Source organism: Salmo salar, chromosome 16 (assembly GCF_965601325.2).
Source record: "Salmo salar chromosome 16, fSalSal1, whole genome shotgun sequence".
Taxonomy (NCBI): domain Eukaryota; kingdom Metazoa; phylum Chordata; class Actinopteri; order Salmoniformes; family Salmonidae; genus Salmo; species Salmo salar.
The window spans coordinates 79,196,556-79,223,487 of record NC_138306.1 but is presented as its reverse complement, the minus strand read 5'-3'; the positions used below and the strand labels follow the sequence as shown (position 1 = coordinate 79,223,487).

Genomic DNA, 26,932 nt, shown 5'->3' with positions numbered 1-26,932 from the left:
TGGCTATTAGGATTGATTGATGTTGAACCTGACCTGTGGGATTTCTATGCACCTGTTTCAATGACTTCTTACAGAGGTAGTTAGTAAAGCTTTTACTTAGGCAGGCTTTGGGTGCCAGTTTTTGACTAATGTCGTCAGTTATTGATGGCATTGTTCTAAGAACTCCTTTGACTTTGTCAAATGTGGTTGTGGTGTTTTCTGCAACTTTGGTGACTTTGAGATACAATATGACAACTCTAGAAACTCTCTAGCAGCTAACATTTCATAAATAATCTGTTTCCTGTGCCGACATAGTTTATGGAATTTATTTGTGAAATATTACACAAATCTTGCCTGTTATGTCTGTTTTTCTTGGCAGCGACTCCATCTGATACTGAGGCAGAGAGAGAGAGAGAGAGAGAGAGAGAGAGAAGCATTTGGGAAACACATGATTGGATAAGACCCGTCCTCAACTTCAGGATTTGGTAGTCCAACTTCACGACTCCAATCCATCATCACTTATTGTTATTTTCTACAGCCTCCCGCTTATCAACGTGTGATAAATACTAACAATACCACAAATGACAAACCTGATACATGTGGTTTCATCTCACTTGCCAGCGCGGTGCGTAGTCTGCCACAAATATCATTATCTAGTCTTGATTATGTAACTCCAAATAATTGTGGCGATGATATTTAATCTCAATGTTCTCCAAGACTTTGTTTTTGGAACCGCTGAATGAAAACATCGTCTTCATAATTGTTATGCTCATGATCGGAGACAAGATTGTCAGGTGTTTCCTTGGTTTCCATAACTCGGAATGCTTAGCTCTTATTTTGGGAAGCTTCACCATGGAAACGAAGGCCACGTTATCCACAGCCCTATGAAGAGAAACTGTCGGTTACATAATGTTGGATTACGACAAGACTTTAATTCAGTATAAACCGTATGGGATGCTATAGAATCAGTACTTTTCCAGGACTTTCTCTCTGTGCCCAACTGACATTCTTGCTTGGGCTCCACACAATCCTCTCTGGGGAAAGGAAGAGGTGAATTGGTGTGCAACCTAATCTCTCTGGATGGTTAATGTTAACAGCAGTAGGCCCACATGCTTTTCATCTGACACCACTACACGACGGGCCATATTCAATCAAATAGGACTGGGAAGTTTCCGGCTTTGCAGGGTAACTCGTAAAATATGGTTCTTCATGCACAGAATGGAACGTTGTTTTGTCAAGCATAGATACATTATTGCATCACAAGAACAATCATGTATTTGAGATAGATATTCTAGAATCAAGATTTTATGAACTAGAAAGTGTGCACACTGCATACAGAGCCCTACACAATCTGATCCCAGATCTGCCCTAGGCAGCTTTCCCATCTACATTTTTTTTTACATTTTAGTCATTTAGCAGACACTCTTATCCAGAGCAACTTACAGTAGTGAATACATACATTTCATACATGTTTTTTTTTTTTTTGTACTGGCCCCCCGTGGGAATCGAACCCACAACTCTGGCGTTGCACACGCCATGCTGACGTTGCAAACACCATGCTCTACCAACTGAGCCACAGGGAAGACTAAGATCTAGGGCTCTTTAAAGAGCCCAACCTGAGCACCTCAGTGCCTCTCAAAGCCCATGGCACTGATCTGAGGACAGATCAGCTCCAAAATATTTTATACAAATTTACTCCACACCATAAAACCCCCTGTATTTTGTGAGGTATTGGGTTGAGGATTGAGGTACACTGTTGCATAACAGCCTTTGAACCCCAGAGTTCTGGCGCTGGGCCCGGGGAAGCCAAGGCAGACCTGCTGACTGTAATGGCTCCTACAGGCCTGACTCACTCTCCACTGGAAGGAGGAGCGGCCCCTGGAGTTTCTGACGGCCATAAAACCTGCCTGCGCTGGCGGCACATCGGCCCTGTCAGGAAACGAAGAAGAGGAGGAAAGAAAGAGAGGAAGAAAAAGGCAAATGAATGAGGATGCTGAGGAGGATAGGAGGCACTAGTTCTGCTCAGTACATCAATGGCAGCTATCTGTTTGTGTGCCAGTATCAAACACGTCTGTTTGTGAGTTTGACTGAACACCCTCCTGAGACATACAGCCTGGGCCGGAGTTCTCAGATCTCTTACAAACATGAGACGAGCAAATGTCTGTACAACCACATGGATTCTCTGAATACGGTTTGTCTGAACATGGGTCCTCGTTGATGAACCGTGACGAAACACAGCAGCATATGGATGAAACCACTGCTGAGAATATGGGGGAATACACTGAAGTTGTGTTCAGAACACAGTTGTGCTCTTGATAAGCTGTTAGCTATAAATGGCCACCTGCAGCCATTTGGTTTCCTCCCGATGCACCTCTTCAGAGTAGCACTCATTCGCCTCGTAACCAGACCGTTATGAACACTTTAACTATCCAACGAGAGAAAATAAAATAAAATGTAAAGTCAACAGTGGGTAATACCACAGGAAAACCAAAATGATATGACAACAGCGGATTCAGCAGCAGTTGAAATATGACTTATGAGAAGAGAGGACTGGTCTATGAAATCTAACTCTGTGTAATGCCACTTTTCTGTTCAACATCACTCCCTGGTTAGCTTTTTATTGCGACCTGTTTTCGTTGGCCTTTGCTCCAGTAATATAGTCTTCTGTGGCTAACTGTATTATTGAGGGGAATAGTAATGCTTTCCCAGTTTACTTTAAAAGTCACTCAATATGAAACAGTGGTATCAGAGGCCTCTGTGGACTTTCTATGAGGTAGTGCTGGATGTCTATATCGTCGGCCCTTGAATGGCCCTTGAATGGTTCCAGACATCTACATGTATTGTCAGCGCATTCAGTCATTCATTGGTGACTCGTCTAAATGGAAAATCAACCAATCCGATGGGCAGGAAAGCAGATTGACTGACAAAGAGGTGTCACTGGTCATGGAAGCAAGGGGGTCTTCATTTTCTGTAGAGACTCATTCTCAGGACTTGAGAGAATTTGCACCATCACCATCCAAGCAATTCAGCGATTCTCATAGACGGCTTGTGTAAGGCTCCGAAACAGCTTGTATTCTTTTTCGTGATGGTTTGATAGAGAACCTTTGTGTGGGACTTTTACCTCTATTCATTCCAGCTGAAGGTCAGTCAGAATGAAATGTGTTTTAGTAAATCTCCCTCTGAGACACCAGCACCTACTGTTCTATCTGGCTGCTGGTGGCACTTTTCTTCTACCTCAACCACCACTTTTCCTTGTCACTCATTCAATACTACTTCAGTAAAGTAAAGCACTTCATATTTGCCTAAGCAACTCCCAATTAGTTTATGTTGGAATATAGAGTATGGGACTGTGCTATCATCAAAGTGTGTCTTGGAGTTCTTTCACTTCATACGTTTGACCAAGGCTAAGAGTTTGAGAGTATAAAGTTATGCTGTGCATAGTAATGTGAGCCTGATGATGAGGTGAAGAGTGCTTCAGTGTCCTCATAGGAGGTTTGTGAGATGTTTTACAGGTGGTTTGCATGCTCAGATAAGTATTTTAATATTATATGATTCATATTAAACGATGAGAAGGAGAGAACCTCCATTTGAATTCTGAGGGCCGGTTTCCCAGACACAGAATAAGTTTAGTCCTGGACTAAGAATGATTTTAGTGGAGAATCTCCATTGAGAATGTTTTTTAGTTCTGGACCATGTTTAATCTGTGCTGGGATACCGGCCATAAATGTACTTCTCCCAGTTTGTGAATTAGTCCCGGAATATTTGTTTTAACATACAGTAGAAGACCTACTTTATGTTGATGTTCCAGATGTCAATCTGAAGGTTTTAGTAGGAAATTGGTTGGTTAGAATCACAGCAGGTTGGTGGCACCTTAATAACTGGGGAGGACGAGCTCGTGGTAATGACCGGAGCGGAATTAGTGGAATGGTAACAAATACATCAAACACAGTTTCCATGTGTTTGATGCCATTTCATTTGCGTCGATCCGGCCGTTATTATGAGCCGTCCTCCCCTTACCAGCCTCCTGTGGTTAGGATAGTAGCAATAGCAAATCCTTTGTTACAAGGATATCTGTATGTGTAAACCAATTTTGGGGATTTGATGAGATGCATGATGTCATCATGAATCTGGTATGAGTTGCTTCTGTATTTAACACATCCAGCCATGGCACTTACAAAACATGGATAACAATCCCTCAGCCCACACAAAGACACTTCGAAGAAAGGAACAAATTATTGATGTTGACAATTAAAAAGTAGTCTATGCCCAACAACATGTTTCTGTGTGAGTTGACACAGATGAACCTTAAACCCCAATCAAAGGTCCAAGAAAGCTACATTTATGTTTTTGTTTTCCTGTGTGATTAGGCCTGGATGCTTAATAAAACTTGGTACAATGGCCACTCTCCACATATAGGGCAAACAAATAGACCTCTATTGAGCTTGTGTGAGTAATCTGAAATCTCTTCTACCGAAACAGGTGTGGCGTGTTACCCTTAAAGTCCTCTTACAGTGACTGGAAAATATCTTGACTTGGCAAAAATCATTTAATGTGGAACACAGCCGTCCTAAGTAAGAACAAGTGCCCCTTAGATCGTTGCTCCCCTCTTCCAGCCTCAATTAAACGACCGTACTTTGTCAGGATCCTGTCAACAGTGGTTAAGAGAGCCATGGTTTTGGTTGCGTAACCATATCCCCTCAGTCCTGGCTCGCAGGTGGAAATGAAAGACCCAAGAAATCATTCCTGCATGAGGCTACACAATGTCCTGACTCCATCTATAAAAAGGTATTACTTTAATGTATCAGTAATTATGGATATGTCGAGAATATAGTCTGCATAGAAAGCAAACGGGCCTACTTCAAAATAGTGTTTTAAAAAGGTATAATTTCAACAGGCGGAAACTTAATGAAAGAAGAGAGCATATTGTGCTGTACATATAGCGTGCTTATTTCCCATATTCATACTTTCAGATTGTTAAAAAGAGGTTTTACAAGTTGTAATATAAAGGGTAATTTTACTGTCAGATCCAATTAATTAAAAACTGCTCCAGGAAGAGCACATGTGAAATATGGCCTTGCATTCTTTAGTGCAAAGCCTTCTGGGAAATGAGCTTACAAGTCAAGCTCCCATTTGGATTACACAAAAATGCACAGAAGGACTTGTGAAACAACACAAATTTGGTAGCTAATCTCCCATAATTATTTCCAGTTCTCTTCGCTGATGATACTGATTACCTACTGGAAACAATTATTGATGACTGACAGGCTGATGTGATCTGTTGTGATCTTTGGTATCTTCACGGTGACGGGTAATGCATTCTGAATGCGAAATATGCACATTCACAACAATATTACTGAGTTTTAGTATGGATACTTGGCATTTTGTCCCAAGTCCACATGGTTTGCCACTGTAATCCTTCACTGTAAGCCCTGCATTATATATACCCAGATATTGACTTTAACAAACGTTAATTATGAAGTGGAAACCGACCTCTTTACATCCAGATGCAGTTAGACATGGTTTGAGACGGACTACATGTTCTTTGGTTTTAAAAACAAACACAATCCTGTGTAAAATGAAATGTTATTGGTAACTATATTTTCTTTCCCTCATTTCATATAAACGCTTTAATTCTCCTGATTGATTTATTTGCCGTGAGCTTTGATAGTTCTGATTGCCCCCTGCTCTGCCCACCGCAGCTCAAAGCGTTGTCTGATTATTTTTCCTGTTCAGGTTCATTTGCGTTAAATCACCTACGACTGAAGCCGGGAGGATGGTCCTAACACCGGAGAACAACCTCAGATAAATCAGACTTCTGGGAAAACAAACGGATCAATCTGGAAGTCCTCCAGAAACCACTTGGAGATGACCATCTGTCTTGTAGTTCCTTTTTTTGTGTGTCTCAGCTGAGTTTGTACATTGAGCCTAACAGATGTAGAAGTCATTTCATATCAGTTGTTTGGATTATTCTAACAGGCATATTCTTTTCACAGTATCTTAACGTATATTTCTGTTGTTGATTTCCTTATTGGGCTCTTCTGATATCGTTCTTCGTGTCATCAGAATGCCTCTGGTAAGAGTATCTATCTGGATAACAAGGCGGTCCATGCCAGTTTCAACAGCTGTGTCCACCCATTACGCCAGGAATATCAGGGATAAACCAGACTTACAAAAGCTCATTTATTTTCAATTGCGTGTTTCCATGTTTATTTAATTCTGAAAAACCCATCACGTTAGACCAGGTTGTGGCTTACCTCACTGAGTTATGCCCACTAGCAGTCTTTGTCCTAGCTCTGGAAACATGGCACCTATTTGTCTAAATTGGGTATGCTTTTGACAAATGTGTCTTTCTCTGGTATCACTGGCATGCCTACATGACACATGTAATCAGAAGGAATTTTTATGTACTGACAAGATTCGACAGCCAATAATCCATTGTTCCTATTGAAACAAACGACACACAGACGTATTACAACAGCCAACTTCAATGCTGTGTTCCATTGATGGTTTACCATCCAAGAACCAATCCTGATATGTACATTTTAGTCATTTAGCAGACACTTTTAACCAGAGCAACATACTAGTAGTGAGTGCAATCATTTTCATACATTTTTCATACTGGTCCCCCATGGGAATCAAACCCACAACCCTGGCGTTGCAAGTGCCATGCTCTACCATCTAAGCCACACGGGACCATAGCCTGTTAATCATCTGAAGTATTCCGAAACATTACACATGAGGACATTTGACACAGGGTCTTTGTTATGAGGCTTATCTGAATTAATATGCTCACAGCTCATCAGACTTTTATTTTGTGCCAAAAGTATAAAATAATAACTTTTTGTCTGATGCTAACATGTTTGAAGCAGAGTGACGCATTGAGTTTGTATTTGATGAACTTTGGCATAATACTTAACAGTATTAGATAGGTGTGGTGACTAAAGTACAAATATCTACCAGTTAATCTACCATTTACTGTCCATGTCTTTTAGATTTTGCTGAGCCGGAGATTCTCAGAATGTGTTATTATTCAAATGTTAGAATATCAATTCTTAGAAAGAAATCTTGAGTATGAATAAAATCATTACATAAAACCTGTCATGTAGGCTTGGAATGATTTACAGGAAAGTCTGACTTTGACAAGTCCTCACGCCATAAACAGACTTGAGCCGCATGCTCTGTCTAAATACACAACTCAGCACAAATGTTCAAACAGAGTCTTTGTTACACACTGCTGTTATACCGTTCAATGTAACCGTTGTGAATTAACACAAGACCTTACTGGCACAACCCTATTGGGTTTGCCTCATTTAGCTTTTTATCAGCGTTCATCATTTTGGGTTACTGGTAACTTTGGAGTTTTCATAACCATTCCTCCAAGAGATTATGTAACGACGGACGTCAGAAAGCGGGACATTGTTCGTCAGAAATGTGTTAAACGGTTCCGCACAATGCTGCCCAGTGTCTGTTTTACAACTTTAGGCTATGATGTTCTCAGTAACTTTCCTACTGTGTTCTTAGACATATGAGAAACATTCCAATCACAACCCCCATCTCTCGATTCCCCATCCCACACAATGGTAGGCAGGCCAGGTGTCTTATCCTCAGCCGACCGTGCATGGCGATGGATGAGCGTGAAGGTTTAAAACCTTAACACGAGTGAAACACGAAGCCGTCTCACGTTTCTAATAAACGTCACTACCATGACATGAACTGGAGGACGTATCCTCCGCTGAGGTCAGGGAGGCTAGGAGTCTTTGTTTACTGGTAGGTTGAGTCAAGGTGGATTTATGGGTAAGACGTGCTGCTCTGAGAGTAGCCTCGCCTTGTGTTGGCTACAGATCACAGGTGAGGCCGCTCTGACTCTGCGTCTCTTAACGATGCAACATTCCCTCCTGCATGGGGCTTCCTCTTTACTGACTGTACTGAGGGGAGGAGTGTCAATATCTCAGGCAACATTCCATGCATCACTGTTTCAATGGCACTGTCATGAAGCTACCTCCTAATGTGGCTTTCTCGTGCTGTTTGTTTTAAAACTCACTGCCAACACGGGTCGATAAAATAAAAAGAGGTCTGGATTCCTGCCTCATCCACAGGCAACAGCTTGTTAGATGAGTAATGAAAGGATGACAAGGTTTACAAGTTTACGATGTGACGGTGTCCAGTACCATAAGCAGAATGGACAGCTGCTCTGATATTTCCTTCATGTGTTGTCTAATAATGTTGCGAGTGAGGCCAAAGTTCACGGGATACTTCAAAAACGGAATCTCTACAACCTGTTGAAAAACGACACCATTTGATTTTCTGAGTGTTGACACGAGTGATGCTTTTCTTGCCACAAACTTTTACTACCTAACATTTAGAAGATAACACAGTAACTCAGGGTTGGATTCAATCCGTATAGCCGAAGTATTGCGTAAGATCTGTGTTATAGCTCGATTAAAATGTAAAGGCAATGTTCCAGCGTTCGTGGAGACTGCATCAATCGGAAATTACCTTTACATTTGAACGCAAATCTTCCGTGATATGGATTGAACCCAGCCCTTAGTCCTCCTGCAGGCGTCCACGAATGAACTGAGAGGATTGTACTGAGGGATGGAAAATATCAAATGTTTTTCTTCTCCAACTCGCCAATCACGAGACGATCCAACTGGGGGAATTGACATGGTGTGCCGTTATAAGGGCTGGCCCATGTGGGCCACATCTGCAACCATTTTCCAAATCACTAAACCTGCTGACCGAAAAAAAGGCTAAAACTTTAAAATGTTATATTTTTTAGGTCCATTTTGCTGGTTCACGAGACATATTTCCATCGGAATCAAGGTAATCCATCTTGAGAATCACTATGTAAAAGTTCATAAATCTCTGTGTTGATGGCCGTCACCTTGGTCTGCCAATGTCAGGGGCAGGAGGCCAGGGTAGAACCCAGAACTCCATATGGCCAGAGAAAGTAGGACGCTGACGGAAGACGAGTGCAGTGCACATCTGCTTCCATTGGGCTATGATGGTGTTAGATATGCTAAGGTGTGGTGCGATACTGTAAAGCGGGGGAGCTTCTCCATTAACCCTGGTGAAAGGAGGACAAGCTAAGCCTTTAGGGGCTTTAAAGGAAATACAACTCCTCAATGGTTTTCTCTTCAGCTCCCCAGCAAAAATCAAATCAAATCAAATGTTATTGGTCACATACACATGGTTAGCAGATGTTAATGCGAGTGTAGCGAAATGCTTGTGCTTCTAGTTCCGACTATGCAGTAATATCTAACAAGTAATCTAACAAATTCACAACAACTACCTTATACACACAAATACACACAAATGTAAAGGGATGAATAGAATATGTACATATAAATATATGGATGAGCGATGGCGTGCGGCATAGGCAAGATGCAGTAGACGGTGTAGAATACAGTATATACATATGAGATGAGTAATGTAGGATATGTAAACATTATTAAAGTGGTGTTATTTAAAGTGACTAGTGATACCTTTATTAAGTCAATTTATTTAAGTGGCCAGAGATTTGAGTCTGTATGTTGGCAGCAGCCTCTCTATGTTAGTGACGGCTGTTTAACAGTCTGATGGCCTTGAGATAGAAGGTGTTTTTCAGTCTCTCGGTCCCAGCTTTGATGCACCTGTACTGACCTCGCCTTCTAGATGATAGCGGGGTGAACAGGCAGTGGCTCGGGTGGTTGTTGTCCTTAATGATCTTTTTGGCCTTCCTGTGACATGGGGTGCTGCTGTAGGTGTCCTGGAGGGCAGGTAGTTTGCCCCCAGTGATGCGTTGTGCAGACCGCACTACCCTCTGGAGAGCCTTACGGTTGAGGGCGGTGAATTTGCCGTACCAGTCGGTGATACAGCCCGACAGGATGCTCTCAATTGTGCATCTGTAAAAGGTTGTAAGTGTTTTAGATGACAAGCCAAAATTCTTCAGCCTCCTGAGGTTGAAGAGGCGCTGTTGCGCCTTCTTCACCACGCTGTCTGTGTGGGTGGACCATTTCAGTTTGTCCGTGATGTGTACGCCAAGGAACTTAAAACTTTCCACTTTCTCCACTACTGTCCCGTCGATGTGGATGGGCTCCCTCTGCTGTTTCCTGTAGTCCACGATCATCTCCTTTGTTTTGTTGACGTTGAGTGAGAGGTTATTTTCCTGACACCACTCTCCGAAGGCCCTCACCTCCTCCCTTGTAGGCCGTCTCGTCGTTGTTGGTAATCAGGCCTATCACTGTAGTATCGTCTGCAAACTTGATGATTGAGTTGGAAGCGTGGATGGCCACGCAGTCATGGGTGAACAGGGATTACAGGAGAGGGCTGAGAACGCACCCTTTTGGGGCCCCAGTGTTGAGGATCAGCGGGGTGGAGATGTTGTTTCCTACCTTCACCACCTGGGCGTGGTCAGTCAGAAAGTCCAGGACCCAGTTGCACAGGGCAGGGTCGAGACCCAGGGTCTCGAGCTTAATGACCAGATTGGAGGGAACTATGGTGTTAAATGCTGAGCTGTAGTCAATGAACAGCATTCATACATAGATATTCCTCTTGTCCAGATGGGATAGGGCAGTGTGCAGTGTGATGGCGATTGCATCGTCAGTGGACCTATTGGGGCGGTAAGCAAATTGGAGTGGATCTAGGGTATCAGGTAGGGTGGAGGTGATATGATCCTTGACTAGTCTCTCATAGCACTTCATGATGACAGAAGTGAGTGCAATGGGCGATAGTCATTTAGTTCAGCTACCTTAGCTTTCTTGGGAACAGGAACAATGGCCATCTTGAAGCATGTGGGGACAACAGACTAGGATAGGGATTGGTTGAATATGTCCGTAAACACACCAGCCAGCTGGTCTGAGGACTTGGCTAGGGATGCCGTCTGGGCCAGCAGCCTTGCGAGGGTTAACATGTTTAAATGTTTAACTCACGTTGGCCATGGAGAAGGAGAGCCCACAGGCTTTGGTAGTGGGCTGTGTCAGGAGCACAATATTGTCCTCAAAGCGAGCAAAGAAGTTGTTTAATTTGTCTGGGAGCAAGACGTCGATGTCCGCGATGGGGCTGGTTTTCTTTTTGTAATCTGTGATTGACTGTAGACCCTGCCACATACGTCTCGTGTTTGAGCCGTTGAATTGCGACTGTACTTTGTCTCTATACTGATGCTTTGCTTGTTTGATTGCCTTGCGGAGGGAATAGCTGCACTGTTTGTATTCGGTTATGTTTCCGGTCGCCTTGCCATGATTAAAAGCAGTGGTGCCATTAATCCACGGTTTCTGGTTAGAGAAGGTTTTAATAGTCACAGCGGATATGACATCTCCGATGCACTTGCTAATTAACTCTCTCACAGAGTCAGCGTATACATCAATGTTGTTGCCTGAGGCTACCCAGAACATATCCCAGTCCACGTGATCGAAGCAATCTTGAAGCGTGGAATCCGATTGGTCAGACCAGCGTTGTTTTGACCTGAGCACGGGCGTTTCATGTTTTAGGCTGGGAGCAACAAAATGGATTCATGGTCAGATGCGGAGGACGCGGATGCGGAGGACATTGAACATGTGGGCCTTCTCCTTCGCCATATGACAGCATTGCTGAGTGGGATGTCCAGGGCATTAAGATGTGATAACACATTGGAAGAGGAACAACTTATCTTGATTACTGAAGCAGAACAAGGAAGAACTTCTGACCCATATAACCCAATGCTCTACTTTCCCCACAAGAGTAGTAGAAACAGAGGTTCCCCATCCCATGCTGATGGATGAAGGCGGGCTGATCTATGGGTCCTGCAGGATCTGGTTGTAGTAGGTCTTCCTGTGGCCCATTAACCACTGTGGGTTTAACAAGAGACTAGAGATGGAAGACACAGAGCAGAGACATGGAGAGAGCAGCCAATGCATGGCAATCCATTTACTCCCCACATTCATCAAGTTGAGATATAGAACCTCTCCTGTAGTGTTTGGGTAGTGTATTGAGGCCATGGGTGAACACTAAACAGCTGTGGATTGGAGGCCCAGTTGCAGTATACAGTAACAATGAGTGAACTCCAGAGATGACTAATTCAACACAGAGCGTGGTCATGGCTAGATGGGATACAGTTTATGTCAATGTTTAGCATTTTAGCTAACCCTAAAGGCGTCAGCATGCTTCAGTTCGGCTTGCAGCTAGCTAGTCTTACCTGTGAGGGCAGCAGAGGTGTTGGAGCCGGCAGCAAGCATTTTGATTGGTCCATGTGAACTGAAGAAGTCCACCAATTGGAAGGCTGTCCTCTCCTCACCCACCTGAGACCCATAGGTTAGTTGTGTTGAAAAGGAAAAGAGGAAAGGCACTGTGTAGTAATCCAGCTTGGACATCTCTGGGTGAAAGGGAATACTTCCTTACAGTTAAGTCACGGGAGAACGTTTGTACACCATCATCCCAACAGTATATGTATGTATCTCTCTCTGTATGTATCTCTCTCTGTATGTATGTATGTCTGTCTGTCTGTCTGTCTGTCTGTCTGTCTGTCTGTCTGTCTGTCTGTCTGTCTGTCTGTCTGTCTGTCTGTCTGTCTGTCTGTCTGTCTGTCTGTCTGTCTGTCTGTCTGTCTGTCTGTCTGTCTGTCTGTCTGTCTGTCTGTCTGTCTGTCTGTCTGTCTGTCTGTCTGTCTGTCTGTCTGTCTGTCTGTCTGTCTGTCTCTCTCGTCACCTACTCTGCCCAGACATGAGAGAGGGAAACAAAGGTGCCATTGAGGAGAGAATGGCTTTCCTTTCAAATAGAGTATAGAATAGAAAAGAGGTTTCTTATTTAAGTTGAGCAACCTTGTCAGTGGATTGGAGAGCGATCCAGCCTCTCCAGTGGTTTCGTCATCATGGTGTTATGGTGCAGGTGCTGCTCCCACTCTGCACCACTGAAGACTGGGATGCTTTGGCTGAAGAAACGCTTCAATTGGTTTAAGAGACTCCCATTCACAACAACAACAGCTCCTATCAATTTGAGCCTGTGGGAACTCGTTCTCAGATTCCCAGAAGGATAATGTTTTGGGGTTGTTTTTGTGGTCGGATTCAGTTAGATACTGTATGGGCATGTACGTACACTGACGTACTGTTTTAATGATGATTTACAAAGAATCAAGCTGTGGGCTTAAACACTTTGTTCAATAGTCTAAATGAGCTCAATTAAGCAAAACAACAACAACAACAATACAATCAGGGGTTTATTATCTGAAGCCAATAAACACCTATGTTTTTCTCACAAATTTCAAGTGATTCTTGATATTCAGAACTCAATGTACAAAACAATAAGTCACATCAATTAATGACCACCGTTAGCATCGTTAGCAGTGACATGTTCATAGTGACTGTGATCTACCCCTATAAGACATGCACAAACACAAGAACGATCTGTACCTTACTGTCAGAGTTAAACATTAATGGGTCACTCAACCACTGAGACATTATCCTAATTGGCAGAACAATGTGAGAGACGTGCTCTGAGGTAAAACTTTTTATTGGGGACAAACTCCGGTCAGGCAATAACACCATTTTTGTTCGCAGTCAAGAGGATGAAAAAGGAGCCTGAAGTTTCACAACTGTACAGGGGTGGACTGGACATCTGGCATCTCGGGCAAATGGCAGATGGGTCTGTCCATTTAGCCTACTGGGCCTGCCAAACCTTTTTTACACAAAATGATCACTATCTGGCTAATAATGGTGGCTTCCAGGAAGAAATGGTCTGGTGTGGGGGCCACAAGGAAAAAAGTGATCTGGTGTATTAGAAATGCCAGGGCTGATTTTTGGTCCCTGTCCGCCCCTCAGCTTGGGTGTTGACTTTGGTTACCTGCGTGTCAATGCTTGTTGGTCACTGTGTCTCTGGCAGGAATGGTCCAATGAGTACGAGGGGTTAACGTCTTTCCCTAGTTTCAACATTACATTTTTCCCTTAACAGCCTTTCTTTTTTTTTAAGTCAGAAGATGTGTGCTTTGGTTTCAGTTATTCATTCTTCTGGCGGTCAGTCAGTCACCCGTTAATTTGTCCATTGTGTAAAATCTGGATTTGGTGATTTAGTGGAGGGCAGCATGAATCATGAATACGCCTTTATTCAGTTCCTGTGGGATGGAGCAGGCAGGCGCTCTGTCTGGAACAACTGTCTCCACCAGTCCGTATCCTGTCGCATGTGATGGCACGTGTTGGTTGGATGGGGCTCCTAACTTAATCAGCTTGAAGGAAGTGTGTGGATACCCCTCTTATTCCCTTCCTCCATCCCCTCCTCCTTCTCTCCTCTGTACTACCGCCCCTCATACCTCCTCTATGTCAGGGGCTGGACTTCTTGGCGGGAGAGCATGGTCACTGCCTCCCAAAGAGCTCCAGTGGAGGTTGGATTTGGAGACCCGTTGGCGCTGCTCCACCCGTGTCCTTTGTGCTCAGAGAGAATGTACTGTGATGTTGTGTAGTGCGTTCCAAAAGCAAAGTGCTTAAAAACATGGTACTGGTTAGTCTGCACAGTGTGCACATGTTGGGCAGAGGTGGGGATGGGAGTGTGCTATACAAACTACACTGCATGAGTTTAACTTTAAGGCCATAGGTTAGGATGGAGCGAGGGTGCCACTCCTGTGCTCCTCCTGTGCCACCACCCTGTTTTGCCCACCACATTGGCGCCTCCTGGAATCTACATTGCAATAGCATTTGAGTTGAACAAAGGATAAATAAATAAATAATTAATATAAATAAAAAATAATAACACATAGGAGGAGGAGGGGAGGAGGAAGGGGAGAGGGAAACCGGGTGGGTGATACAAAAAAGAAGGGAGGGAAACAAATAGAGGGAAACATTTCAGGGAGATTCCACACATTTAGCCACCCACCTAGGAATAATGTGTTTGGGGTTGGGTTGTGACATCACCAGTCCCCTCCCACCCCCACCCCTCTCCTATCCTGCTAGTATAGATGCTTCGTGGTCCGGTGGTCCTCTCCACTCCACAGTGTTTCCACGGAGAGCTGCACAAGTCCTAAATTGAGCTGCTACCTTAGTGAAGTTGTCCAGTATCCCTGTCCAGAGAGCTCTATGGCAGGCACCATGCTCCTCAGAGTCTCTCTCCTGCTCCTCTCCGGATCCATTCTCCTCAACTGCATCCCTGCACAGAGGATTAGAGGCAAGTGCACAGATTGGCCGTTCTGTAAAGTCAGGTGTATTGAGTTTCTGGATAGTATGGGTTTTGTGTTACATGTTTTATGTATAGTTTTGAGCATGCATATTATGTTTTTGCCAATGCATGTGTGATGGAAAGTGTTTTGGTGTTGTTGATGCTTATCATTGTGCACAATGCAAATGTTTTGCTGACTTTGCATGTGTTCTCCTAATGCCATTCACATTGTATAGAAAGAAATAGCTTGCCAAAACCAAATTGCAATGTGTACATGAGTAGGGGTTTCATGGTCCAGCTGGTCCAGTTTGTAAAGTCCCATGAACTTATCGCAAAAGTATTGACCAAAATGTTTACGACATTGCATAATGTGTAGAGTTGTGCAGACTTGACTGCAGCGAAACCACAGTGTGAATGGTATCCTCATTAAAATAACAATCTAATATATGCCATTCAGCAGACGCTTTCATCCAAGTGATTTATTGACCATAAATGCAATGCATTTAGATTCAGGTGCAAAACCAATTGTATATCTGTCTTGCAACCTGTAGCTGTGCAAGATAAGAATTAGTTTGGCACAAAAACGGAATGAACAGCAGAAGTTTGGTTGTTACCAGTACATAGATTATGTTTCCTTGAATTTTGTTCTGATGCTTTTTGGTCTCACTGTAGAATTGTAATGTCTGATTGGAGCTTGGCTTGCCTCTTGTTAGAGATCATGTTCAGATGATGATGAACTGTTTGAGCTACAGGACGTTCAGCAGCGTACTGATTGTCCCATTAAACATATAGTAGTTATGCAATATGATACATTTAGTCTCCTAGAAATGAAAAGGGAAATGTCAGGCTAAAAACAACGGATGATCGATACACTGTATTAGTTCACATGCAAACACTCGCCAATATCCCAATTTTTTTTTAGCAACAGTGTGTATGTGAATAGTAAAACAACAAAAATTCATAGAAGTGAAGACGTTTTGTCAGTTCTCACTTGTAAAAAAGGCTATTTTAGGCTTAGGGGTTAGTTTTATGGTTAGAATTAGGGTTAGAATTAGGGTTAGGTTTAGGGTAAGGGTTTGGTTTAGGGTTAGGTAAAATAGGAATTTTAATGGGAATGAATTGTTGATGCCAAAAAAGTCCTCACAAGTATAGTAGGACATAGCTGTGTGTGTGTGTGTGTGTGTGTGTGTGTGTGTGTGTGTGTGTGTGTGTGTGTGTGTGTGTGTGTGTGTGTGTGTGTGTGTGTGTGTGTGTGTGTGTGTGTGTGTGTGTGTGTGTGTGTGTGTGTGTGTGTGTGTATGTATTTATCTCTGCCTGTTGGTTGTCTTGGGGTGTTTCTTGGACAGGTTCCCATGATTAAAAAGTTAATCTATGTGAGCGCCAATCTGTTTGTTGACTAGAAATCTTATCCTAATGATAACTTTGCTGCTGTCCAGTGGACTTCCCAGAGGATGTAGCCTTGTGATTGCGGTGTCCGGGGCGGTATCTATCAATGATACTCTAACACAGCTGGGAGGGGTTTGGTTAGGCTTGGGCCAACATCTCCCCTCTGCACACACCACAATCTCAGGCAGAGACGCTTCTTGTTAAACAATACATGTTGTAGAACATTCAAGTGTCCACTTTGCTTTCCGCGCGGCGGTGTCTGCTTTCTGCACATTGTTGAGGTGTTACGTGTATATTCCTGAGTACATACATGTGCTTGCTTTGCTTTCCGTGCGGCGGGGGTGGTGGGGGTACATTGTAAACGGGAAACATGTGTGTACCTGAGTGTCTGAGCTCGGAGAATGTTGAAGCTGTGGTTGTGCCCCCAGCTCTTCACGCACGGTCATACTTCATTAGAGGAGATGAAAGAGAGACGGCTCAGAGTCTCACAACAAGCCACTCATCAGTTGTGCTACAGTGCTCGGTGCAAATATACCCTACCTTCAAGCTGTTTAACTACGGTCTCTCTGGTGAGGATGGGGGTGAAGAGGAGGGGCTGCTGTGCCCCACTACTGTAGCTGGATGAGGAGGGATGGGAAGCTCTACGAATGAAAGGGTGAAGTTGGACACATGCCAGATGGACACACAGTCAAAGAGAATACAGTAGGAGTGCATGTGTGGGTATTTCAACATGCGTCCATGCGTGTGCTTATACAGTATGTGCTGCCAGTGAAAGCCCCTGCAGTTATGGAGTGAATCAACAGCTGTAGACCGTTGAGATCAAGTCCATCTAAATGTGACTGGACAATATATGCTATATGAACCCAGAGAAGCTATGAGGGACGATTTATGTTCCATATAGCCATGAGGTAAAATGCTCCTGGAGAATCGATTTAGAAAAGTAGTGTCTGGAGATTTAGGGGACTTTTGTTACAGACGTCTGTGTCATTTTAATTAAGAAGGTACAGGTATGCTCAATTTGGGAGAAATGGGAGGACCATGTTCCACAACAGAATGTACTGTAAGGGTTTCACGGTTTGGTTTGAGTGACGTTTGTTCCTTATTCAATATACAAAACAAACAAACACAACGATATGGGATATTGCTGGAAGAGAAGTTGTTTATGACTAACATATCTCAAAGTCTGCCAAAGGATTAGATGCTAGCTAGACTTTTTCCCTCAGCGCAATACCCTGAAGGCTGGCTGTTATTCACTTTAAGGGTCATGTAACCAAACCAACTGTTTTCACTTGTGATCAGCCTCACACTGAGTTCTGCTCTTGGGTCAATCAGCTGCAGTTGGAATGCCTTCAACTGTGAAACAGCACATCCGTGCCAAGAAACCAGCATGCATGATTACACATGTCTTAAGTGTGAACCTTCCATGCTTTCCCACCATTTGAGAAGGCAACAGGATGCCAATGCCAATCTGTAGAACAAACAACCCAAAGATAGCTTAAGAGACTGAAGACGGACACTGATGATCGCACACAATCTGTCTCCTGAAGACTCACAGTTGGCCAAATCAAACATGCCTGCTGCTAATGCTTAAAAATCAATTTTTTTTCTAGACGACTTAGTTACTGGGAATTCTTAATATCAACGATGCCTCTCTATCATACGAACTCAATGCATTTCATGCACACTTTGACAACAACAACATTGTGCCGGGTGTGAGGGCCGGGTGTGAGGGCCGTCACCGTCTCAGAGGATTGGGTGATCTCGCTCTCTGAGGCCGACATAAGAAAGGTCTTTAACCCGAAAGGCCGCGGGGCCCAACGGAATTCCAGGGCGCGTTCTCAGAGCATGCGCAGAACAGCTGGCTGGCATATTCACTGTAATTATCAACCTCTCCTTGTTCCAGTCTGTAATCCCCACATGTTTTAAGATGACCACCATCATTCCTGTTCTCAAGAATTCTAAGGCTTCATGCCACAATGACTACCACCCTGTAGAACTCCCTTCTGTAATCTTGAAGTGCTTTGAGAGGCTGGTTATGGCACACATCAACTCCACCATCGCAGACACCCTAGACATAGTCCAATTTGCATACCACCCCAACAGATCCATAGATGACACAATCTCAATTGCTCTCCACACTGCCCTCACCCACCTAGACAAGAGGAATACCTATGTGTGAATGCTGTTCATTGACTACAGCTCAGTGTTCAACACCTAAGCTCGTCACCAAGCGTAGGACTCTGGGTCTGAACTTCTCCCTCTGCAACTGTATGCTGGACTTCCTGACGGGCCGACCCCAGGTGGTGAGGGTAGGCAACATCACCTCCGTCATGCTGACCCTCAACACGAGGGCCCCACATGGGTGTGTGCTTAGTCCCCTCCTTTACTCCCTGTTCACCCATGACTGCGTGGCCACGCACGACTCCAACACCATCATCAAGTTTGCTGATGAGACGTCTGTGGTAGGCCTGATCACCGGCGACAATGAGTCAGCCTACAGGGAGGAGGTCAGTGACCTGGCTGTGTGGTGCCAGAGCAACAACCTCTACCTCAAGACCGAGGAGCTGATCGTGGACTACAGGAAATGGAGGGGGCGAGCACACCCCCATCCACTTCGACGGGGCTGCAGCGGAGCAGGTCGAGAGCTTCAAGTTCCTCTGTGTCCCAATCACTAAAGACTTAAAATGGTCCAAAGACACGCGCACAGTCGTGAGGAATGCGCGACAGCACCTCTTCCTCCTCAGGAGGTTGAAAAAGTTTGGCATGGGCACTCAAATCCTCAAAAGTTCTACATCTGTACCATTGAGAGCATCTTGACTGGCTGCATCACTGCCTGGTATGGCAGTAGCACCGCCCTCGATCGCATAGCGCTACAGAGGGTGGTGCGGGAAGCCCAGTACCTCACTGGGACCAAGCTCTCTGCCATACAGGACATCTATATCAGGCGGTGTGAAAGGAAGGCCTGGGAAATCATTAACCTCTCTGGGGTATGTGGGACACACTATTCAACAGCCAGTGAAATAGCAGGGCGGCAAATTCAAAACAACAAAAATCTCATAATTCAAATTTCTCAAACATACAACTATTATATCCCATTTTAAAGATACACTTCTCGTTGTCCGATTTCAAAAAGGCTTTACGGCAAAAGCATAACATTAGATTATGTTAGGACAGCACCTATACAAGAAAAACCACACAGCCATTTTCCAAGCAAGGAGAGGCGTCACAAAAAATAGAAATACAGCTAAAATTAATCACTAACCTTTGATGATCTTCATCAGATGGCACACATAGGACTTCATGTTACACAATACATGTATGTTTTGCTTGATAAAGTTCATATTTATATCCAAAAAACCCATTTTACATTGGCGTGTAATGTTCAGAAAAGTTTTGCCTCCCAAAACATCCGGTGAATGAGCACATCAATTTACAGAAATACTCATCATAAACGTTGATAAAATATTAAACTGTTATTCAAAGAATTATAGATACACCTCTCCTTAATGCAACCGCTGTGTCAGATTTCAAAAAAACTTTACAGCGAAATCACACTTTGCAATAATCTGAGTACAGCGTTCAGACACGAAACCAAACCCGCCATTTTGTGGAGTCAACAAAACTCAGAAATAATATTATAAATATTCACTTACCCTTTATGCTCTTCATCAGAATGCACTCCCAGGAATCCCAGGTCCACAATAAATGTTTGTTTTGTTCGATAAAGTCCATCATTTATGTCCAAATACCTCCTTTTTGTTCGTGCGTTCAGTCCACCCCTCCAAATGCAGAAAACGCACACAAATGTCACGACGAAAAGTTTAAAAAAGTTGTATTTACGTTCGTAGAAATATGTCAAACGATGTATAGCATCAATCTTTAGGACGTTTTTAACATAAATCTTCAGTAATATTCCAACCGGACAATTCCAATGTCTTCAGAAAAGAAAAGGAACACAGCTAACGCTCACGTGAGTGCGTGCCTCTGAGCCCATGACATTTTGTCACTCATCAACTTCCAGGCCCTCTTGTTCGCTCCATATTCACAGTAGAAGCATGAAACAACATTCTAAAGACTGTTGACATCTAGTGGAAGCCTTAGGTAGTTCAAAATGAACCCTAAGTCACTGTATACTCTATAGGCTATCACTTGAAAAACTACAAACCTCAGATTTCCACACTTCCTGGTTGGATTCTTCTCAGGTTTTTGCCTGCCATGTGAGTTCTGTTATACTCACAGACATCATTCATACAGTTTTAGAAACTTCAGAGTGTTTTCTATCCAAATCTACTAATAATATGCATATCCTACCTTCTGAGCCTGAGTAGCAGGCAGTTTAATTTGGGCATGCCTTTCATCCAGATGTCAAAATACTGCCCCCTACCCTAGAGAAGTTAAAGACTCCAACCAACCAAGCCATAGACTATCCTCTCTGCTTCCGCACGGCAAGCGGTACCGGTGCATTAAGTCTGACACCAACAGGATCTTGAACAGCTTCTATCACCAAGCAATAAGACTGATAAATAGCTAACCAAATAGCTACAAGGAATTTCTGAGTTAACCTTGTATCTTTACTGACCTTTTATCTCTATGCATACTCACACACCCATTCACTCCATAATCTGCTCACTCACGCATAATATGCACATACATTTATACAGACTCTACACACACGCACAAGCTGTTGCTACTCTGTTTATTATATTTCCTAATGCTTAGTCACCTTACCCCTGTACATATCTACCTCCATCACACCAGTATCCCTGCACATTGTAAATACAGTACAGTACTGGAACTGACCCTGTATATAAGTATGCTTACTTACTTACTGTGTTCTTCATATTTATTGTGTGCTTTTTCTAGTATTACATTGTTATTGATTATTGCATTGTTGTTTGCAAGCAAAGCATTTCACTGTTCTTGTGCATGTGACATTAAACATGTAAAACTTGAAACATTAGTCAAGAGCAGGATAACTTTATTGACAACAGAACACAACATAGCTAACAAGCTTTCCAGCATGAGGGGGCTATTTTCTATGCAGGTTGGCATTTATTGGTATGACTCATTTAATGGAGGCAGCTCTGCAGAGTGGTCACTACACTCACACTCTTAGAAAAAAGGAGAACCCTTTTTGGTTCCATATATATCCCTTTTGGGTATGTAGAACCCTCTGTAGAAGGGTTCTACATATAACCCAAAAGAGTTCTACCTGGAAGCAAAAAGGGTTATTCAAAGGGTTCTCCTGTGGGTACAGCCGAAGAACCCTTAAAGGTTCTAGATAGACAAAAGGTGCTAAGAGTGTAGCTGGCATACTCACAAAGTCATAAAATCTGATTTGAAACCTTACCCTAACATTAACCCTAACCTTAACCCCACACTGGTCGCTCAAGTAAAAGTTTTGAGATTATGCTGCGGGACATAGAGGTAATTTGTGGTTTAGTACGGTACCCTTATGCCTAACCCTAACCTTAAACTAAGACCCCCCCCCAAAATAATCTAATTTTCCCCCATTCATTTTTACAATATAGCTAAATTATGACTTTGCAGCTGCACTCTTAGGAAAAAAAAGGTGCTATCTAGATCCCAAAAGGGTTCTTCGACTGTCACGATAGGAGAACCATTTTTTGTTCCATGCAGAACCCTTTTGGTTCCAGGTAGAACCTTTTGGAGTTCCATGTAGAACCATTTCCACAGAGGGAACCCAAAAGAGCTACATAGAACCAAAAAGGGCTCTCCTATGGGGACACCCAAATAATCCTTTTGGAACCCTTTTTTCTAAGGGTGTGGCGGAAATCTCTCAGTTCTGCCTCCAGGGCAAGATTGATGACAATAAACGTCAACCTGCATTTTTGATGAGTATGCCTTTCCATAAGCTTTAGTATACATTTATTGGTATTATGTAACATAATAATGTCTTCCACATTCTCCCCTTGTAGCTAGAATCACTCTTCATCTGTATGTCTCCACAACGGGTGAAGTGGTCATCTGGTCCTCTATAAACACAGGAAAACACATTACAGTCCTTGTAAGTCTAGGGTGTCTTTAATAAAACCTTATGGATTTGCAGCTATGAAGCCAGAGACTGAAAACATCCTTCTTGTTAAATTAAAGGGAGTCAGCAATAACATGACAGGAGTCTTGAGGTAAGCAGAGGTTATGTCATGTTGCCAGGGGAGATACGTTTATTAATGACAGTTAGAATCAAAGGCGCCACTAGAAATATGATCTTCGAAAGCAGAAACATGACAAGCAAAACATCCTTTCCCCCCTCCAATTATATTCCAAACAATTCAAGATTACTCTTTGGGGTTAAACGGAGAAGAGAAATTAATTCAAGATTACTCTTTGGGGTTAAGCGGAGAAGAGAAATGGACACAAGTATCCATGTAAACAGTTAATTCACTCACACTGTGTAAAAAGTTGCACAATGTTGTTCTGATTCAGCAAACCCAGTGGTCTTTTAAATTCTTCCAAACCAATAGTTCCTGGCAACTTCCGCAAAACCACCACACAAATATGGTTGTTTGTTTGTTTTACACTTCCTTATGAGGTTCTACAGCTTCACCATCAAGAGCATCCTGACCGGTTGCATCACTGCCTGGTATGGCAACTGCTCGGCATCTGACCGCAAGGCGCTACAGAGGGTAGTGCGAACGGCCCAGTACATCACTGGGACCAAGCTTCCTGCCATCCAGGACCTTTATAATAGGTGGTGTCAGAGGAAAACCCATAAAATTGTCAGAGACTCCAGTCACCCAAGTTATAGACTGTTTTCTCTGCTACTGCACGGCAAGCAGCGCCAAGTCTAGGACCAAAAGGCTCCTCAACAGCTTCTACCCCCAAGCCATAAGACTGCTGAACAATTCATAAAATCGCCACCGGACAATTTACATTGACCCCCCCCCTTTGTACACTGCCGCTACTCGCTGTTTGTTTGTTACCTATGCATAGTCACTTCGCCCCCACCTACATGTGCAGATTACCTCAACTAGCCTGTATCCCGCACACTGACTTGGTACCAGTGCCACCTGTATATAACCTCGTTATTGTTATTCTTATTGTATTACTTTTTATTTTGGTCTACCCCTGTAAATATTTTCTTCTTCTTGAACTGCACTGTTGGTTAAGGGCTTGTAAGTAAGCATTTCACGGTAAAGTCTACACTTGTTCTATTCGGCGTATGTGACAAATAAAGTTTGATTTGATTGAAGAGGTTTGTGGGTCATCGATAATGAATGCGCCAATATTATATCCAAGGTTCATCCCAAGTTTGCTCTGTGAATGGGAGTGATTGGGTTATCGTTAAAACCTAATTAATGCTCTGAGTGATGATTAGGGTTAGCTGGAGTGCCAGAACGCTTGCCTTGCCTCTTGCCTGCATGGGCATTAAAACGGCGGCTGTTGATTGATGTGTGTGACGACAAAAAACTGCCATAACATCCTTTTCCGAACACCATCTAGAGCCCCTTTATGTGGCATTTTAAGCCTGCTTTTCATTAGCATTTAAACAGCCTCTTTAACCCAGCAGCTGAATCAGTCAAGTTCCTGCATGGTGGGAAATGGGAACCTGGTGGACAAGGGAAAGCCTTTTCCAAAGCTAAAGAGCCTTATTACCAGATTTAAATGAGATCCATTACTAATGTTTAGGACATTTCCCAGACAGCTATTTAGCCTCTGTTCTTTAATAATGACTTTTCTGAACTCTTTGGACCTCAACCTTCAAAAGTTACATCCTCCATTGCATTTCACCTTCTAATTTGACCTCTCCTGTGCTTACGCACTCCCTCAAGCCTGACGATGTCAGTGGGTTTAAAGTACTTTGGTTTTATCCTAATAGTCCAATGTTATGACTGATGGGGGAATCAAGTATCCCATCTCCTGTATGCGTTCAGGGTAATATTGGCTGCAGTTGAAGAGTACTGCAGTCTGTTTCCTGAAAACCACAAACACAATCCTATTTGATTAATCCCTTGGGTACCTGGGGAGAGGCTGATGTTTATCTTGCAATTACCCCTAAATTAATCTGTGTCCAGAAGTTTCTTAAATGCAGCACTTATAGATGCAATTCACAAATGCTCTGCACAGTATTTGCAATCTGCTCATGTTCATGTGAGGTGATGAAGGTTAGCTGTGATGGAATGCACTAGCATCTTTAGGTGCAATGCCTCACAGTTCAACTAATCATAACCACAATGCAATTCAACTGTATTATTCTACTTGTTGGCCTTTAACAGTGAGAAGACAGAACATGAAGGTTCGCATCAACGCTACGGGCGACACCATCGTGATGAAGTTTGTCCGGCCCAACCCTGACACCAAGCTGGAGGGCTACATCCTGGGCTATGGCAGCAGCATGTTCTCTAAACAGTTCATCCAGCTGCCTGAGAACGGAGAGCCTTACGAGACTGAGATAGGTAAGACCAGTCTATGGTAAGACCACACTCACGCGCACACACTAACCTATTGACTTTAAGGTATTCATCAGATAGTCATAACATAACAGTGTATATTGTGACTCCAACATACGTCAGTAGATAACCCAGGGGAGAAACCGTTCCTCTGAGAAACCTAGCAACCTGTCTTTGTAGAGCACAGAGATTCTCCAAACAGGGTGAAAAGGGCAGGAGTTACACTAAGCGCACCACAGTGTTTACTTTCCTCTTTAAAACCCTTTCCTGCAGCTCAATGGGTTCCATTCATCATCAACCACAGCCTCTCATGAGATACTTTCAACATCCCAGCATCCCAGCCCACTACGGCACCTTAGCAGGGCACCACAGGGTCAGTGGAAGACTACCTTACAGCTTGTGTAGAACATCTATTGAGCGTGAAACCACATGCTTATGTTAGAATTCGAATGATACGCTGTTACTTATTTTTCTTGATACTCCCACTCACTAAAATCACTTGAGTTAAAGTAAACATTGGAGTGCTTTCATAATTAAATCAAACAAATACGGTTCCTTTATTGCTGTTTTGTGTTGATCTGTTTGGATTGCATGACAGGCACGAAATGAGAGCAGGTCAGGAACAGGTTTTCTCTTGTCGTATGAAAAGGTCTCAATGGCCATTGGCTATGAAGTGTTAGAGTAGAAGGAACCAGAGACTAAAGAGAATGGAACAAGTCCCTTGGCTGGCTCCCCAATCAGTGAAAGGAGCGCTGTTTGTTCAATGCGGAACAGCTTTTTAGCCACTTTTCCTTGAGCCCTTTCACCTGTGTGAGAGACAACAGAAGTGATCAAACATCATTTCTCACTGGTACAAGCTGTGACCTTCCACGTACAAAAACAACGACGACAAAGAGCCGAGTTAAATTGGTCTCAGGTGCCCCTCCAGAACACCTGATGGAAGTACCTCATCATGAGAGAGCCCAGAGGGATCCAACGAGAGAGCAGAGGGTAGACAGAACCTTCCCAGGAATAATGACACACGTACTAGTCCAATAGGATATGGTTGTGTTACTGTGACTCTCTGGGATCCTCTTCTGTGCTGACTCTTAACTTATTTAAAGTGTTTCCCCACACCCAAAAGTTTGCTTTATTTTAAGCAACCAAGTGACTATCATTTGTCCAATGCCCCACCCTTAACATTGTGCCAGCTTCGATCTATGCCAACCTGCTCCTGGCATGCCAGCTCAAGTACTCTGGCTTCTATGTTAATCCATTGAACACCAGGACCTAGTCAGGCCCTTAGTGCTCCACCCTTCACATCCTGTCTATTTTGTTCTGTACAGTTATTCATTAATGAGCTTGCCATTCTCATGCAATAGAAACACAATATTTTTGGATCACTGTTTTTATAGCACATTGAGTCCAAGCGACCAGATGTTAACAGTGTTCCAGATTCATACTCATATTTCACCGCTCCTAGCTAGCCTCAGACATTGTTTGCATTTGGACGAGTATTATAACAATAGACAACTGTTAGATTGTGGGTGGATAATATAAACCCCTTAGAGAATTTACTGTAAGAATTTGTTCTTAACTGACTTGCCTAGTTAAATCAAGGTATGTATTAACGTTTCTGCAGGTTGGACAACGTTCCATTGTTCCGAGGAGTTCAAGCAACTCAATTGCATTTCAATTTACCATCCGAACGACTGTTTGTTTTCATCTGTTGTGCTTGAAGTCAAGCTCTTTCATCTGTGTATCTGTTCTGTTTCTGTTTACGCCTGATTTGAATAGTTTCAGTCCATCTCCCTAACACCAGAGACCTGGCTGGGTAGTGACTCACCAAGTGTCAGCAGGACACTTTCTTCCCAAACCCTTCTTTCACTGCCCAGGAAAATATTTCCCCCCTTCTGGTATATTCCTTTTTCCATGACAGGGAAATCAATGTGACAACGTTTTATTTTTAAACTTTTCAGACGCTGAACCCAAGTATCTTGTTGCTGTCCAGCCAATCCCGAGCAACGACGTAAAGAAACAATGCACAGGTACATGCGGCAGTCTGTCTACGCATCTAAAAGGTT

At 43.3% G+C, this 26,932-nt stretch overlaps 1 protein-coding gene across 10 annotated transcripts in view; it reads left to right on the top strand.

Moving 5' to 3' along the window:
- The first annotated feature begins 14,894 nt into the window (after positions 1–14,894).
- Positions 14,895–26,932, top strand: part of LOC106574775 (target of Nesh-SH3) — a 32,739-nt gene continuing 20,701 nt past the window's right edge. For all 10 annotated transcript variants that reach the window (XM_045697983.2, XM_014150846.3, XM_014150843.3 and 7 more), the window contains exons 1-3: positions 14,895–15,081; positions 24,696–24,875; positions 26,828–26,896. In XM_045697983.2, coding sequence (XP_045553939.1) covers positions 14,994–15,081; positions 24,696–24,875; positions 26,828–26,896 — 337 coding nt within the window. In that variant the 5' untranslated portion in view covers positions 14,895–14,993. The remainder of the gene's footprint in view (positions 15,082–24,695; positions 24,876–26,827; positions 26,897–26,932) is intronic.